The sequence below is a fragment of the Pistacia vera genome, unplaced genomic scaffold (assembly GCF_008641045.1).
Source record: "Pistacia vera cultivar Batoury unplaced genomic scaffold, PisVer_v2 Contig470, whole genome shotgun sequence".
In the NCBI taxonomy this organism is placed as follows: domain Eukaryota; kingdom Viridiplantae; phylum Streptophyta; class Magnoliopsida; order Sapindales; family Anacardiaceae; genus Pistacia; species Pistacia vera.
In genome coordinates this window covers 760,856-778,642 of record NW_022196302.1, presented here as the reverse complement: position 1 = coordinate 778,642, position 17,787 = coordinate 760,856, and the positions used below count along the sequence as shown (strand labels likewise).

The 17,787-nt window shown below is 34.3% G+C and overlaps 3 protein-coding genes across 4 annotated transcripts; 1 reads left to right on the top strand and 2 right to left on the bottom strand.

Annotated features, from left to right (window-relative positions):
- Positions 1-486: 486 nt before the first annotated feature.
- LOC116146038 lies at positions 487-3,246 on the bottom strand. Of its 2 annotated transcripts, none has more exons than XM_031431445.1 (4): positions 3,235-3,246; positions 2,852-3,073; positions 1,833-2,003; positions 487-879 (listed from the first exon to the last, which is right to left on the bottom strand). In XM_031431445.1, the coding sequence occupies exons 2-4, from the start codon at positions 2,945-2,947 to the stop codon at positions 796-798; spliced, it is 351 nt and encodes a 116-aa protein (XP_031287305.1). In that variant the 5' UTR covers positions 2,948-3,073; positions 3,235-3,246; the 3' UTR covers positions 487-795. The 2 variants fall into 2 exon arrangements, with proteins under 2 accessions (XP_031287305.1, XP_031287306.1); XM_031431446.1 differs by having other exon boundaries at positions 2,852-3,062.
- Positions 3,247-5,144: 1,898 nt separating this feature from the next.
- Positions 5,145-6,518, top strand: LOC116145973 (histone H3.3). Its single transcript, XM_031431394.1, has 5 exons — positions 5,145-5,277; positions 5,381-5,486; positions 5,789-5,865; positions 5,969-6,059; positions 6,176-6,518. Exons 2-5 carry the CDS (start codon positions 5,415-5,417, stop codon positions 6,344-6,346), a joined length of 411 nt encoding a protein of 136 aa, XP_031287254.1. The 5' UTR covers positions 5,145-5,277; positions 5,381-5,414; the 3' UTR covers positions 6,347-6,518.
- A 4,121-nt stretch (positions 6,519-10,639) lies between these two features.
- Positions 10,640-12,445, bottom strand: LOC116146039 (aldehyde oxidase GLOX-like). Its single transcript, XM_031431447.1, has one exon. The coding sequence runs from the start codon at positions 12,380-12,382 to the stop codon at positions 10,736-10,738; it is 1,647 nt and encodes a 548-aa protein (XP_031287307.1). The 5' UTR covers positions 12,383-12,445; the 3' UTR covers positions 10,640-10,735.
- Positions 12,446-17,787: the final 5,342 nt, after the last annotated feature.

Sequence of the window (17,787 nt, the reverse complement as noted above, 5' to 3'; positions counted from 1 at the left end):
TCAAATAAAGTTATAATGATTACCCTATTAATAATCAAAATGAATTAAATTCAAGATCTTATAAGTAATATCCTAAAAGTTCTTATTTAATTACTCGATTATCCGAAAGTGGTTCTTCCGTACTCTTCTATCTTGTATTTGTTTTAATTTTTTTTTTTTTTAAAAGAAAGAGGTTAAACATAATGATTTGATGATAACCACACATTTATTTCTAATTAATTGTGAATTTAACTGCAGATAAATAACATGTTCTTCATTTAGCTTTTTATTTTGTAATTTTTGTTGAAAGTCGATCTTTAACCAAACGACTTGTGGGGGTCTGTCCTTAAATGAAACAACATGTTGCGCGAAGAAGCCTTTTAAATTGTAGCAAGAGACGTGATGCAGCTGGTCTGGGCTACAATGGCTTCATCTTACGATGCCCAAATGAAATACTTGAACAACCAACAAATTCTAAAGATCAAAGTTAATTATGCGTAAAACTTATAACCTCATAACGTGAAATTTATAAATCAAAACTGTAAAACTTGTAATATGCACTTTTACATGATTGTATTATATTCACAGCCATGTCTATGTTGCCACAGGACTAAAGCAAATATCATTCATGATGCCAGATGTTTTCCATTTGCTCATGTGCCCAGACCTGGTTCAATCAGGCTTGATATGAATGACACCCAGTAGAATCAAAATGTGGCCTATAACAAAAGTACTCAGCATTCTTCCACAAAATTTTTTCTTTCTTTATTAACTTCTTGGCCTCGCAATATCTCGAGCAAAACTTTATCTCAAACCTCAATCTATGCTCTCCTTCGTGTCTACATTTGACTTACTCAGAATAAGTACTCCAATTACAATGAAGAGAGCACCTGCAAACCACTGTGAAACAAACTTTTATCAGAAATATATGATTTAATGAGAAAAAAAATCTGAAAACATGAGTTTGTCAGTCACAAGGTAAAACGGTTATGAAATCAAATACCGGGAAAGATTGATACTTACACAATTCAGTAGCTCAGAATGTAGAATTAAAAGTTAATACAAGTAATGACATTGATTTAAATTTGCCATATAGATGATGAAATATTGTGGCATTTTAAATTATTACCACATCATTGTAACTAAACCTGAGATCTCAAAACAAAAACACATGATATTTGTTTCTTTTATCAAAAAAAAAAATATATATATATATAATACTTAAATAAAAGAGTTCACTTTTCACTTTATAAAGTTTGTCACTAGGATAAAGCTTCTGCTGATTCACGCCCCAATAATGGAGAGCGATGTTAGAACTCATAATATTTCCTTGCATATTTTTTATAAACTCAAGTTATTGTTTTTATCACCAGTAAAAGGTATAGGAAATCAGTAGTTCTACTATGAATACATACTAGGATTTTCAGACCTGGGTTTGAGCACAATCATACTGAAACCAAGGGCACATGGATCTCCCTCAATTTTGTTACTCCTGAAAACATCACATAGTTTGGAATTTCCTAGTGCTACTTACCCTTTTACTTGTAAACCGCCCATACACATATTCACGAGCACTTTTCAGTACTGCATTTTACTAAACCAAGTATGCAATTTGAAATCATCTTCTACCACAAGCAGAGGTAATCAGTGATTCATTCCATGATCATTAACAATTGAAGAAACAATCATGGACGAGTATATCAACTTTGCAGACGATTTTTTGAAAAGGTACAAACAAATCGTATTTTCATGATGCAGGTAGAATCCTTTTAAGATCTAAATAGATCTATGCATGCAAAAAAATTGCAGTCAAAGATCTTCAACATCAATCAATCACAGAACCCGATTGTTACCTGAAATGGTAATGGTTCCCTGAACAAAAACAATCCAGCAAGACCAGAAGATAGGAAGTTAGTAGCAAAGTTTGTAACTGTCGCCTGTAGGGATGAGAGAGCTTTAAGACTGTTGACATAACAGCCCCACATTGTCACGTTAAACACTATGACCATTCCATAGCAGACGAGCTGTTAAGCACAAGAAGCATTCATAGATCAACAGCATGACACAGAAAAGAAGAAGAAGAAGAAAAAGAAAAAAAAAGAAAAAGAGAGAGAAAAAAAAGGCTTAAATTGAAATGGAACAAAGATAAAGAAAATGAATATAACAAGATGAAAGGGGATTAAGAAACCAAACTGAGGAAGCATGTGTTAAACTTATGAACATAGATATCTAATATCTATTGATCAGATATGGACTAGAAATAAAAGGAGACCCAAAGATAACAAGTCACAGAGAAAAGCTTTAGATGCTACATTACAAACATGGGTTTTGCTACAATACAGTGCTGTAACAATATTTCAACACAAAACTTGTAAATTCATAGCCAAAACTTTTAAACAAAAAACGTAAAACTTGTAATACACACTGTTACATGGTTGTATTATAGCAACAGCCTAAAAACAAACCGCCTAAAAACATATATAAAATCAAACAAGGACTACTGGGCTAGTCTAGCAGAAACCTTGTAACTAGAAGTTGAACCAAACAGCCAAAAGAAAAGCAGCCACACGCAATTAACAGGCTCGATGAAAAGAAGACCACAAGCAATTAATTTACACAAGTTTACTACTCTTATGTTAACAATCCAGAAAAGCCAAAAATTTATGTGCCAAATCCTGAAATCCGTTCTCGGCATATGAATTTTTAAATTCCTCGACTAAGGTTTGATTTAATGAATTGAAATAGACGGGATGTGCTTTCTACAAATTACAAGCTAAAATCGACAAGGCAGATTACAGAGTGGGATAATTTAATTAGTGAATAATAAAAACGTAAGTTGTTATGAGGATCAGAGGATGAGAAAAGAAGATACCTGAGATGAGAAGAGCTTAGCGGATATGGCAGCCAGAGCAGCATTCAGTCCGGCGGAGACTGCCCACACATAGCCTGCGCTCTTTCTTCCACCCATCGCCGCTGCAGCAGCGTCAGTAGACTGATGTTTGGGTTAGAAGAGAAGCCTTTATAAGCGTTTTTCTCCTTCTTTTATCGAATCCTATCTACCACCGTTACTTGTTTCTCGCCGACTAAGCAATTCCTTAAAAAAAAAGAGGGGGATTACAACAAAAAACCTCTTCTACACCTACGAAAAGGGGATTTGTAGATTTCACATCTACTTGAAGTGGGGAAATATGATAATCTTCGTCATGAATTATTATTATTAGAAAAAGAAAACAATTTGTCGGATTTCCATTTTACCTGATCTTCAATTTCTAGTCCGAAGCCGATAATGGAAATGGAGAGAAAAGAAACCCCATACTACAGAAATTTGATGAATTTTCTATTGAATGGTACACAGTTATACATCGACCAGCAAGAAGAAACGAAGAAAACAATTATCTAGCCCCGCATTTCGATACTGATTGAGGTTGCGTTGCTGTGTCAGAAGAAGGATAGCTATACTGATTCGGTATATTCTAAAAATACCCTTGGTACTATATTGACGATCTCACAAAGATTGAAATTCAGTGAATTTCCATTTACTGATCTTATCTTTTACGGAATCGATCCCCCTTTGACTGTACAAGNAAAAAAAAAAAAAGGTAAAACACCAAAGTATGAGTCATCAATAATAGTAGTAATACTACATCAACAACCCTTTTTCACAAAACTTTTCTCACAATCGTGACGTGATAGCTCGCAATTGACAGTTTGCAATTAAGTAAAACACTAAAGTATAAATCATCAATAATAGTATCACCTCTGTTCGGATTATAACCTGACCGATATATAAATTGTAACTGGCATACGATTTCACGGCCTTGCAATGGTTGGGCCACAATTAAGGAACTCTGTTGGTGGGCGTGGGCCAAATGGGAAGTTCATGTGGACCAAAGAAATGGAGCATTTTGCACCTAGGTGAAGTAAGATCAACAAGGGTCAATAAGCATTAACCATATTTGGATGGTCGAGTGGTTAGATAAATCAACAACTTTTGAATTCAAAACACTTCGATTGAAAGGGTTCCGAGAGATTAGTAGAAGGTTTTTTATTACCTTTGACAAGAACGTTTTTTTCTATTATACTCATAAACTTTTGTGAAAGAGGATATATGTATTTTTAGTGTTTCTTTTTCAACAAGGTAATTGTTCAGCAGGGGTGTTCAAAAGTGGTTAACCGGTTCAGTTAACCGTTTTTCTAAACGCAACTGGTTTTTTTAGTCAAGGAAAATTCCCGAGCTAAAACCAAATGGGTTTGAGAGAAAAACCAGTTTTTCGGTTAACCAGTTTTGAACCGATTTTTTTTTTTTTTATTGGATAAAACATTTTAAAATTTTTTTTTCCTAAATTAGATTGTAAACATAAACAATACATATCTAAATAAAAATTAAACATTTATACATATTAAAAATTAATAATATATATTTTTATTTTGATTTAATATATATATATATAAACCGGTTTTGATTTTTTCCTGAATCGGTAACCGAACTAAAAATCTTGTTTTTTGAATTTTTTTTAACTGTAATCGAACTGTTTTTCAGTTCAGTTTGGTTTTTTCATTTTTTTTGAACACTTCTATTGTTCAGACACACAATCTATATTCAGGACATCTGTCTTGTTACAATTTTGATTAATAATTCGTATTTATTTTTTCTTACAGAAAATAGTCCAAATATAATTCAGTAGTCATAAAATGTACAATATCACTCACTCATGAAACACAAAAAATATTTTCTGTCAATTGGGATGGTTGCATAAGCAGGGATGGCAATTTTTAGATGGTTATTAAATTTGAATTATGTTTGTTTTTTATTGTTAACGAAAGAAATTGTAATCTTACTGTCATGCAAATCGTATTGTCCAAACTGGAAATGGATCAGGATTCAGGAGTCATTGGATTTAGCGGTAATTACCGAAATAGACATACTATTACAAATAACCATTAGGATATGGACAAGTGGCAATCCTCATATCATTAAACACAACTCGTGAGTTGCAATAACCACAACTCATTCTGTTTTTTATCTCACAGAAGAAACACAACTCGTCCACGCTGGCAATCCTCCTATCAATTAACGAGCCAATCAGAAGCGAAAACACCGATCAAGGAATTTTCTAAAATTCCTGAACGTCGTCGTTTTCCTTATTCCCTAATCAAACCGACCTAACCCCACCCTTGCCTATATAAACTGTACTTCGCGTGCTTCTAATTACCGTGTTGCTATTGATTTATCTCTCTTAAAAGGTCAAACAAAGTTCCCAATTTGCTCTCTGTCTCTTTGCTTTTGTGATTCAAAAGGTAAGCTCCCGTTTTGAATCGTTATTTTGAGGTGTTGGCTTTGACAATATTTTGGCGGCGTTTGCAGATCTGATTGAGTTCTGTGGTTTTTGAATTTTGGCAGAGTGTTTAGACTCAGCGTTCTTGATTGAAGAGGAATGGCTCGTACCAAGCAAACTGCTCGCAAATCAACCGGAGGAAAGGCTCCCAGGAAGCAGCTCGCCACAAAGGTACTTCTGCTTAGGGTTTCGAATTTAGCTTTATTGTTCTTTTTGTTATTTTGTTGATAATCCGTTTGGTTAGAAGGAAATTAGTTTGTTTGATTTTCTTGTATTCGTATATTTTGAAAGAAAATGACGTTGGTTACTGGTTTAATATCTATATAAAGGGGTAGAACTGCATAGAATTAAACTCAAGTACTTGTCTAGGGTTTCAAGATTTAATTGAAATTCTCTGTGTCTTACATTTGAGCTAAATATTTTAGAAATTGCCGTTCTAATTATTATTTTTGGTGGCAATTAACCAAATATAGGCTGCAAGAAAATCTGCTCCGACCACCGGTGGAGTAAAGAAGCCTCACCGTTACCGTCCCGGAACTGTTGCTCTTCGGTAAAAATTTTGGACTTTTATTCTCTTTTTGGGAATTATTTATTCTTGGTTTTATGATTATTCTGCTTTCTTGCCAATAACGTTAATTGTGTTAATTTTACAGTGAAATCCGTAAGTACCAGAAGAGTACTGAGCTTTTGATCCGTAAGTTGCCCTTCCAACGTCTTGTTCGTGAAATTGCTCAAGACTTCAAGGTATAATACTATAATTCCGTTTAATACTCTTGGCTATTTGTTCTCTTTGTGTTAATTGTTGGGGTTTGTTTCCTGATATAGGATTGTTGTGCTTATTTTTACCTTTGTTGTGGCAGACGGATCTGAGGTTTCAGAGTCACGCGGTGCTCGCCCTTCAGGAAGCTGCTGAGGCGTATCTTGTGGGTCTGTTTGAGGACACCAACCTTTGCGCTATTCACGCCAAACGTGTTACAATCATGCCTAAGGATATCCAATTGGCTAGGCGAATTCGTGGCGAGCGTGCTTAAGTGTACTCCCGATATACTTGCCCCTCAGATTTGTATTAATTAGGGTTTTAACAACTTGGTGCTATTTCTTTTGTTTTGTAAAGAAGGATGATATGAAACATTTGGAAAGAAGTTTGTAGGATAATTGGATATTGTGGAACCTATTTTATCTAGATAAAAATCTTATTGTGTTTGTTAATTATCTTGTTGCTTGATGGGTTTTATGTGTTTTAACGTTTTGCTTAATGTGGTGTTTGTGTGAACTCAATCTACGTTGTGTACTTTTGTTGGGGCATTGGATGAATGGAGTACTGGTTATCTTGGTTGTCGGTACACTAGAAAAAACCGGGTCGAGTCTGTTCATTTGTAGCTTGGGTTGATAAATGAAGCCGTTTTCGGTAGAGTGATGGTTAAAGCTAGTTGAACCGGAACCCGAAATTATTTGAAAAATTAAATTTATGCATGTGGCAGGCTTTTATTGGGAGATGCTATTACTTTCAATTTCCCTACTGTCAGTAGGGGTGTCAAGCGAGTCAAGCCGCTCGTCGAGTGGCTTAGCTTGGCTTAACAACAGCTTGGGTTTGCTTGGACAAAGAAGTCGAGTCGAGCTTTGATCGATCGACGCTTTGGCTTCTCGAGCTCGCAAGCGTCAGCCAGATTGAAAGGGAGTTAAAATGGTAGTTTTATAATTATTATGGGGTATATGAACTTAGAAGGTTTCGAAAATGAGAAAGACATTTGGTTATGAGAAAAGTGTTTTGGAAAAAATTAAAAAAAAAATTAAATTGAGTGGATATTATAATATAAGATTTATAAATTAATAAAATATATATATATATATATTTTTCTTTTATAAAACACTTTTTATAATAAAATATTAAAAATTAATAAAAACACTTTTAATCTACCCTCAAATAACGGATAGTTGGTTTATTATTGTCAGAGATGGTTGGAGTCATTGTAATAAAAATATTAAAAATATTTAGAGATATTTAATTAAATTAATAAATTTAGAGAGTTTAAAAAAAAATTGAATAAAATTAAATAATATTGTAAGTTTTTTGATATTTTACTGTTTAATTTTTTTGAGAATACTAAAAGTAATATTCCCAAAATCCAATCAAAATGAAGCCATCCATGTTCCCAAATCAATTAAAAATCGAATTGCGAAAAAACCTAAAACCTAAATCAAGTGACTTTGAAGTTTGAACTCTCTTGTATGAAGAAAGTAATTTTGATACAACTGAGCTTTTTTCGAACTTCAGCTGAGCTACCCAAGTTTGGCTCGGCTCGATTTGTTTATGCCCCTAATTTACTAATCCATGAAAAGAAAAAAAAGGTTAAAAGTATTTTTGGTTGCAAAAGATTAAATAATGTCATTTGAATTTGATAAAGGAAAAAAAAAGTATCAACCCCATTGGACTCAATTGTATCGGGTTGGGTTAGGTCAAATCATACCTGGACCCAAAAGTGTCGGCACATAAGTTAATGAATTGATGATGAAACCATTTCGGTTCCTATACTTCAAAAGAGTTGTTGACTCATTTTCTGAATCGGTTAAATTTATAGCCTGATAGCCCGATTATGATTCAAGGCTAACTGTCCACATGTTGATGATTACCTATTAGAATTTCTCACTGTTGTATGTTAGTTGCCCATATGTTGATGCTTAGTTGCTTACATATTTGTACTTCTCACTCCAAATGGTAGGTTGGCTGCCCATACGTTGATGCTTACATATTAGAACTTCTCACTGCAAATGGTAGTATATAGTGTATACATAATAGTTTTTATATTGTAGACACTATATTTGTTAATAGTAATACTATACTCACAAACTCTTCTTATTTCTTTTCTCTTATAAACGCGATGTGTCAGTTAGTAATTAGTCAGTTTACAATGGGTCTTGTCCGTCCAACAACGAGTCCTATTATCATGTCAGTGTTTGTGAGAGAAAATTATGAAAAGTATTTATCAACTTATCTTTATTAATTTGTTAAAAGATGAACTCAATTGATTCCGCAAATGAGAATGTACATGACACATTGCATAGATGACACTGTCCAGCGTGAGTTATGCTATGGATGATAGCCCAAACAATACTAGCTCTCCTCAAACAGTAAATTTATAAACCCTAAAATCCCTTCGAGAAGGCCCAATTCTGTTTGCAAGTAAGTCCAGAGTTTACCTGTAGAGTGATACGATAGAAAATGCCTAATCATGTTTGCGACTAAGCCCAGAGTTTAGCTGTAAGCTGTAGAGTGAATAAGAGACGATTTATCTTGGGTTCTCGGCAGTCCATAATATAAAAAAAGTCTTGAAGAGAGATCAATGGAACAGCAATAGCTTTCTGTGTGATGGGGTTAAATCAGATGATTGGAATGGGTATTGAATCAGACCCGTGAAGGCGTGAACCCTGGATTCAAGGTCCCAATAACCCGTGACACACACAAACTGCCATTCCCCCGCACACACAATTTGCAAAAACTGCCGACTCTTTTGGCACACGTGATTACACTACACCCATTCTTATTCTCTCATTTATTTCGAGCTTTTGGATAAAAACATGTCTTCTATCACTCACATGATTACCACTCTCTTCCCTACAACTTTACTTTTTCTCCATACAGATTCTGTAGGTCGTTATTTCATCCGGAGCTCTTATTTCATTTTTGTTTCATCTTTTGCATGTTGCCATATGTACTTCATTTCTCACATTTTGACTACAAATCAAGTTTCTTTAATTAGATAGATGTGTATTTGTATTTACTCGACTGTTTCACTTTCATCATTTTGCTAGCTCTTCAGAAAATGGCTCGACGATGTTTACAGTTTTGAGCGTTAGGAACAAGAAGCCACAGCTGGGATGAATGTGAAGTTTTCATTTGGACCATCTTTGTTCTGGCAAGTTGAAGATTTTTTATTATAGCTCCATTGCACCATAAATTCAACAAACCGCGCACAATAAAAATCTTTGATTTCTTTGTGAAGTGAAAATTGAAAACTTACTCCGTGAATGTATTCATTTTCATTTCTTGATTCAGCTTGAAGATTAAGATTAAAAAAGCAATATATGACAGTGGGTATCACGGGAAGTAATGATAAATGGAAAGGCTTAATTATGGAAGAAATTAAATGGCTATATGTTATTAGCTCCAAAATATGACAAGAGAATAAAACAATTTAAAAGCAAATCGTTGTCAAAGTGTGACAGGCTATGTGAGTGTGAAATTCGAAATGTGACTTTCTGCCTAAGCTAACTAAGAAAATGACTGGTGGGTCAGTTTGACTCTTTTTATATTCAAGGTGCTCTTAAGATGATTTAGTGATTTTGACGTATTAGCTAGTAGATTCCACACCAACAAAAATTATTAAGAGATGAGTACAACATATGTCAATATTTATACCAGCATCTTCTGTTCAATCTATTGGCGCCTTCTGGAGTTGGGAAGCAGGAAATCCAATCCAAGTGCACAAGAATACTTTGATAAGAGGGAAAACAAGATCTTCAAAGGCATGACAAAAAGCTGAAAAAGAGTCATCACAGACAGTAAGGCAAACGCGATCAACATGTTCATTTACTGATTTGATTGTGAGAACTGAGGAAGTTTCCTATCCCCAATAGATACCGATCCCACTCTGTCTTTTATCGTAAAATCAACTTGCGGAAAACTTCCATTCAAAGAAAAGTTATGACATTCTTATAATTTCTACAAGTTTCAGCTTTATCAAAAAACGTATACGGTATTGTATTTTATCATGGACAGAAATTTCTATAATTAGTTAATTACCCCGTTTAGTAGTCTTACTTGGCTAGCTTTTCTCTAACTACTAAAGCGGTTCCTTGTTCTTCCTTTTCAAACGGCTATCATTATCATTGCATCGCAGACAAACTAATTTGATTAATTCTACGTAAGAATATGGTTTGGCAGTTTGGAAAGCTTCTTTTTTCGGCGCTGGCAAATTCTATTCCAGTCTTGAGAAGCAAAGTTAATTCCTGCCTGGCTGGCTTTTGCCAACTTGCCATGTCGCATTCACCACCATTAATTTATACTTTATCCATCTTGGAAGGATCATCCTCGTAGTTCATACATACTTACACAATTTATGCGGTTGAAACTTCACCTCTTATTTCATTTTTATTATAAGATTCTGTGAATTCACACTGGGTAAGAAATTGTCACAATCAACAGTTGTAAAAAAAATTAAAACAAAAACTACACAGTATTTTAATTTATTTTCAATTGGGCAAGAGGACTAGATTGTTGGGCCTGGTGTCGAAGCAACGTTGCTGGGTTAGCACTGATTATTGGATTTTTTTTTTTTTAATGGCCATTAAAAAATCTCAAAAAAATTTGCTAGCTCGGCAACGGTACCGTATTTCAATTCGAAGCATTAGAAACCAACTAATTATTGTAGATGGACCCAAATGCCCTCGCTTGGAATGTCTTGATGAACCACAAACAGAAGATAATATCCAGCCGGTGCAAGATTACCCGTCTTTGGAGTCGTTACTTCAACTGAGTACTTCAATTTCCCCAGAGGGTTCACCTTCTCACTTCCGAGCACCAGCAATCTCTGACTCATTGAGAAGGAATGCGTTGTAAATGAAGGTGACACCATTGTTACAGACAACTTATCTAGAGCCACTCTGCCGCTCACCGTGAAACTTACCACTAATTTTTGACCATATCGTAGATTAGATTGAGAGCCCGGCAACAAAATTTTTGGACGCAAATTTGAGGATCCTGCGTCTAAATAAGATGGAGAGAAGGATTCCAAGCTTAATTCTGTAGGAAAAAGGACATTTGTGAAGTTATAGTAAATATGAGGATTGCTACCACCGACAAGTACCCGTCCATCTCGAAGCAAAATTGCTGTAGAATGATACATGCGCGGTATGGTGGTGGGGTTTTGTAACTCGAAACGTGACCCGAGTTTGCTGTCGGGTCTGTAAAGAACAGGATTCAAAACCGGATTTCGTCCGAATTCCCAACCGGCAGTCCCTGATGCTGCACCATTAATGATTAACACATTGCCATTGGGAAGCAATGTCATGTCTCCCATGACTCTAGCTGTAGGCATAGTCTCCATGACCCACTGTGGATTTGGGTCGGTTATTGTGATCCGGCCACACGTGGCTAACGCTTTAATAAATTTGCCTCTCACTGCCTGAATATATGATCCTGTTGGAGCTCCACCGCACACCAAAACTTGAGCGTCAATTTTAGCTGCTTTTAAGTTCTTGAGTGGAAGCAACACTGATGAACCCGTGCTTGGATAACACCGTGGATCCCCACCAGGCATTTTTGGGTATGTCTTCACTACTTTGTTCTTTGCATAATCCAACAATATAGCTCGATTGTTTGCGAAAATAAATAAATTTCCATCCACATTAAGATGAACAAACGGGTACAAATTGTTCTCTACACCACGATCACTAGTTTCAACCAAAAATGGCAAACTGTATGTATTTGATGCAGCATCTTTGGGATAATATTCATAGTTAAACTCTCTTCTCCCGCCAATAACAATCTGCCTTCCATCTGGTAGAATATGATTTGTAGCATACCATCTTCTTGCTGCGAGTCCATTCTCAAATTCTTGCCAATCACATCCTGTACCTGCACACGGCTTGAAAATTCTGATCCTTTTCTCACCATCATTGAATCCACCGGTTTGAACCAGACGACCATCAGGCATTAGAGCACCTGAAGAGCACCAAACATCGGTTTGGACCATAAGGGGTCTAAATGAATTTTTCAAAACATCATACTCAATTGAATGCGCAGTGCAATCAATTTTGAGAGCAGTGTCACTGGGGTCATTTCGACATTTTCCATTTGGTAACGATAAATTAGAGTGACCAAAATCAGTCCGGTCAAACATTATGACACGGTCATTGTTGAGGAGTTGCATGTGCATGGCTGATATGCCAATGCTTTTTTGTAGGAATTTCCAGCTGCCGCCACCGGCTGCATGGGTGAGGAGCCGGTGGCAGGGTTGGGTTATGAAGAAGAAGAAGAAGAACAAAGAAAGAATCAATGTCCGCCTCATTTTTTGTTTTTTCAAGTATTGTTTGTTTGGGTAATCTGGTCGAATTTAGTACGCAGAATATGTGTCGAGCTTGTTTGCTTATATACTCGTGAGAACGAGATAGAAATGAGTATCCCACACGTAACTAAACGCGTGAGAGTTTTGCAAAAACTGATTATCTTTGTTTAAGTCAAATGGGTACACTTTTGATAATAATAAACATGGAATTTCATGTACATATGAAGTGTTAGGAGGAATTTTAATTTTAATTTAATGATATTATATCCACATATGTTAGTTGTAACTTGTAAGAACATCTGGTTAGGTGGTGTTTAATGGATTCTTTAAATGGTGAATGATAGAAGCCATTTAAATTTGGTGGGAAGACTTTTCGAGTCTTTACTTTTATCATTCAGTTCCTGTAATAATCCCACCACAAAATTTCCAGTACAGTAAATTTCCCTGCAAAATGTTACAACCACAAAAAGTTTGGCCCCAGTGATTAACTAAGATGACATTTAATTACAATGATAGGGTTTTTTGTCATCGAGTTGATTAAAGCGTCACGCTCACGATTAGGTATAAAAATTATCTTCTTCCTCTAATTATGAGAAACTAATATTGATCTCTTTAAAAGTTCTATCAGTTCAATTAAATGTAACAGTGTAAAGGATAAAGCAAATATTTTGAAGTAAAAATTGACAATTTTTGTCAATCAATTAATCATTCATTTTTACATTCAACAACAGTTACATATCAAATCGATCGATCGATCAATCAATCAATCAACCAAAATTTCTGATAATTTACTCAAATTTTTTAGTGGTTTTATCAAAACTTATTGTAATTTCGCCAAAAAAAGTCAGTGAGCTATTACATGTTGTTGATATATATAGAATTTAGACACATAATAGATGGGTTCTTAGAAATATTATCTGCTTTGAGCATTAAAATCTGCACGATTTTGTTATGAAAATGCGCCTTTGAGTGGTGAGGGTGCCTCTATACTATACAAGCGAACAAGGCCTCGTCTCTTAATCGATGTTGGACGTTGACACCAACACAGTCTCCAGAGGTAAGGGCTTGGGAGTGGCCTAGGCCCTCCTTTTAGCATCAAAATATTGATGTTGAAATTTGTACCAAAGAGAAATATGTAGGATCCGTGATACAATCTACTTAGGAGTTTGTGCAAAACCTGTGATCTTGATGTTGGATCAATGGACGAATAATGAATTGAATAACAACAAAAAGTTCAGATTTTTAGTGTAAATCTTACGTCTACTGTTATGATATTAAAAACAAGCATTTTGATTTACAAAGAATTTACAATTGTCTTTTTGTGACCTATTATCTCTCTCCCTAAAAATACATTACATCTGGGTTTGAGTTGGAGATGAACTCAAATTCGATAAAACAAGATAACGTGATCTTCGACATTGATTATGGAATCTCTATTACGAGATATCTACACCTGCCAAAAGGGAATTTATCTACTTCAAATTCTCCGCACAACACATTTACTTAACCAAAACGCCATTGATGGATAGCGAGATTAGTTTCTAAAAAATTAGGGGAAACACGGTTTTGGGTCAATCCTTAGGGGGTGGTACTGTAACAAGCAATTTGTTGCTAGTGTCATTAAATACTAATTGCTAGCAAATGAAAATTAGTTTAGGAGGAGGAAGTGGGACCACGCGCTTAAAGAAGCGAATGTGTGGAAATACTAAAGCTGGTTAACACGTGCAAGAAAGTGGGTTTGAGCATACACGGCCAATCTCGAATAGTAATCTGTAACGCCTTTTTACCTTTTTGATTCTTTGTTCTAGTTTAGTCGGTGAACTGAAGGCTGTTTAATTTTTTATTTCTCAATGACAGCTCAAACAAATATAATATATTATTATATATGCAAAGAATAACGTTAATATGATTAGATTAGTTCCTTTGATGTTTCATGTCGTTTTTTTCTTTGTTTTTAGTTCTGGAATTACTTGCCATATTTTACTCATTTCTAATGATGTTTGGATTCTTTTTAATTATAATTTAACCAACCCATTCGTTTGGTTTGATTTAATTTAATTATATATATATATATATATTTTTTTTTTTTTTATGATTTCCCTTCACCTATTTTTCTTTTGTTCTTAGAAAGTAGATTCCTTGTCAACTTAAAAAAATAGCCATTAATGGTGTGGGCCGAACCTAGCCCAAAATGGAGGAATCCAAGAATTATTTTTNCATCGAGTTGATTAAAGCGTCACGCTCACGATTAGGTATAAAAACTATCTTCTTCCTCTAATTATGAGAAACTAATATTGATCTCTTTAAAAGTTCTACCAGTTCAATTAAATGTAACACCGTAAAGGATAAAGCAAATACTTAGAAGTAAAAATTGACAATTTTAGTCAATCAATTAATCATTCATATTTACATTCAACAACGGTTAAGTATCAAATCGATGAATCAATCAATCAATCAAAATTGCTGATAATTTACTCAAATTTTTTAGTGGTTTTATCAAAACTTCTTGTAATTTCGCCAAAAAAAAAAGTCAGTGAGCTATTTGATATATATAGAATCTTGACATGGGTTCTTAAAAGTATTGTCCGCTTTGAGCGTTAAAACCCATACGATTTTGTCCTGAAAATGCGTCTTTGAGTGGTGAGGGTGCATTTGTACTATATAAGCGAACAAGGCCTCATCTCTTAATCGATGTGAGACTTTGGCACCAACACAGCCTCCAGGGGCAAGGGCTTGGAAGTGGCCTAGGTTCTTCTTCTAGCATCAAAATATTGATGTTGAAATTTGTACCAACGAGAAGTACGTAGAATTTGTGGTGCAATCTACTTAGAAGTTTGTGCAAAACCTGTGATCTTAATGTTGGATCAATGAACGAATAATGAATTAAATAACAACACAAAGTTCAGATGCTTAATGCAAATCTTACGTTTACTATTATGTTATTAAAAACAAGCATTTTGATTTACAAAGAGTTTGCAATTAGCTTTTTGTGACCTATTATTTCTCTCTCTAGAAATACATTACAATTGGGTTTGAATTGGAGATGAACTCAAATTCGATAAAACAAAATAACGTGATCTTCGACATTAATTATGGAATCTCTATTGCCAGATATCTACACTTGATTCCCCGCACAACACATTTACTTAACCAAAACGCTATTGATGGATAGAAAGATTAGTTTCTCAAAAATTAGGGGAAAAACGGTCTTGGGTCAAACCTCAGGGGTGGTAGTGTAACAAGCAATTTGTCGCTAGTGTCATTAAATGCTAATTGCTAGCAAATGAAATTAGTTTAGGAGGAGGAAGTGGGACCACGCGCTTAAAGAAGCGAATGTGTGGAAATACTAAAGCTGGTTAACACGTGCAAGAAAGTGGGTTTGAGCATACACGGCCAATCTCGAATAGTAATCTGTAATACCTTTTAACCTTTTTGATTCTTTGTTCTAGTTTAGTCGGTGAACTGAAGGCTGTTTAATTTTTTATTTCTCAATGACAGCTCAAACAAATATAATATATTATTATATATGCAAAGAATAACGTTAATATGATTAGATTAGTTCCTTTGATGTTTAATGTCGTTTTTTTCTTTGTTTTTAGTTCTGGAATTACTTGCCACATTTTAGTCATTTCTAATGATGTTTAGATTCTTTTTAATTATAATTTAACCAACCCATTCGTTTGGTTTGATTTAATTTAATTATATATATATATATATATTTTTTTTTTTTTTATGATTTCCCGTCACCTATTTTGCTTTTGTTCTTAGAAAGTAGATTCCTTGTTAACTTAAAAAAATAGCCATTAATGGTGTAGGCCGAACCTAGCCCAAAATGGAGGAATCCAAGAATTATTTTTACCCGGGTCTACATCAGACACCCAAGCAGCAAGCGGGTCAATTACGTTGGAACTGGTGAAATCTACAAAAAGCAAGCAATAAAAATGCCTTAATTCAATAACTCGGAAAAGTAGTTTAATTTGTGTATATTTAGGTTGATTAAGAAATGGAAAAGTTTTGGAACCAAAAACAAACAACCCAAGAGTCAAATGACCCAAAATGATTTCATATACATATATATACACTAGCTAAGATTTGACGAAAATATGTGTGGTTCAGAAGGAATTCAGTGTACTTTCCATGGAATTATTAAGTTAAGGCTTAATTAATTACATTACTCTTTTTGATGAATTTAAACATGTGAAGGAATGCTTCAGGTATTGATATATAGGGTAACTAGGACCGAAACGTGTCTACGAAGAAATTGGGATCTCATTTCCATCGGAAAAATATTCCTTAACCGAAGGCTGGTTCAATCTCTTATGTTGTCTTGTAATGACAAACTGTAAAGAATAAAAGTTGAAGGGTCATCAAGGATATTTGTCAACCATCTTTCTATTTAAAATATGTATCTCTTCTTTAATTTGTACATACTTCCATTAAAGTGTTCAAAGGGTGAAATCTATGAAAATTTAATTAGCACTAGCGATGCAATATCATTATTCGTCAATCTATTTGTTTATGGATATGGTCGACTTCATTCAGATATTAATTATCCCTTGATTTAGTAGGTGAAGTGTATATTCTTATCATCAATAATTGTCAAAAGACGTGCAAATCAAATAGCAACACATGGTTTTATAATGTAAATGATTGATATATATATATATATATATAATATTGTATTGTTATTATTTTTATATGCAGAAGGATATAATATCATATAAAATTATTAAAATTGTGTTATATATTATTGCTTCTTTGATACATTTAATTAAGCAGCATAAATTGAAGATTTAACTAGCAAGAAAGAAAGAAATTAACACGACTTCACAACATTCTGTATACGAATCGGGTTTAAGTCGGGCTCTATCCATGCCTGAATACAAACGATATTTCACTACATGATTGATTTGAAATCTTATAACGTTTTCTTCACGTCTCACCACTTTGATATATCATTTATTATATTCATTAAACATATTTTTTTTTTTGTGTGTGGGGACTGCAAACTATTTATATATTTCTCTTTCACTAAAGATAAAGACTTTGAAATTGCGATACCAACTAAATTTACATATTGAATAAGACCTCTAGACTGATACAAAAACTTATCAATAATATCCATCTGTGATTGTTAATACTTGGAGTGCTCAATTTCGTTTAGGACAAGCTAACTTCTTTGATATAGCTCCTTCACCCCTTGTCGGTGAAAACGATTTTACAAATGGACCACGTACATTAAGTGTATTTTATTTGTATTTATATGTCGGTTAAAGTTGTTAAAGCTCCATTCATGGAGATGACTTGCCTTATTCTTTTTTTTTTTTTTGGTATGCGAGGGTGTCTGGATCAGCTTACGCGCACATCAACTAGTCACTTGAGGTCCTAAAGTTAACTGTCAGGTAAGT

Coding starts and splice junctions, on each gene's coding strand:
- LOC116145973 (XM_031431394.1), top strand. CDS start 5,415: ATGGCTCGTACCAAGCAAACTGCTCGCAAATCAACCGGAGGAAAGGCT. Junction 5,487..5,788: donor GGAAGCAGCTCGCCACAAAG/GTACTTCTGCTT, acceptor AACCAAATATAG/GCTGCAAGAAAATCTGCTCC. Junction 6,060..6,175: donor AAATTGCTCAAGACTTCAAG/GTATAATACTAT, acceptor TTGTTGTGGCAG/ACGGATCTGAGGTTTCAGAG.
- LOC116146039 (XM_031431447.1), bottom strand. CDS start 12,382: ATGAGGCGGACATTGATTCTTTCTTTGTTCTTCTTCTTCTTCTTCATA.
- LOC116146038 (XM_031431445.1), bottom strand. CDS start 2,947: ATGGGTGGAAGAAAGAGCGCAGGCTATGTGTGGGCAGTCTCCGCCGGA. Junction 2,004..2,851: donor CTAAGCTCTTCTCATCTCAG/GTATCTTCTTTT, acceptor TGTGCTTAACAG/CTCGTCTGCTATGGAATGGT. Junction 880..1,832: donor GGGAACCATTACCATTTCAG/GTAACAATCGGG, acceptor TTTGTTTCACAG/TGGTTTGCAGGTGCTCTCTT.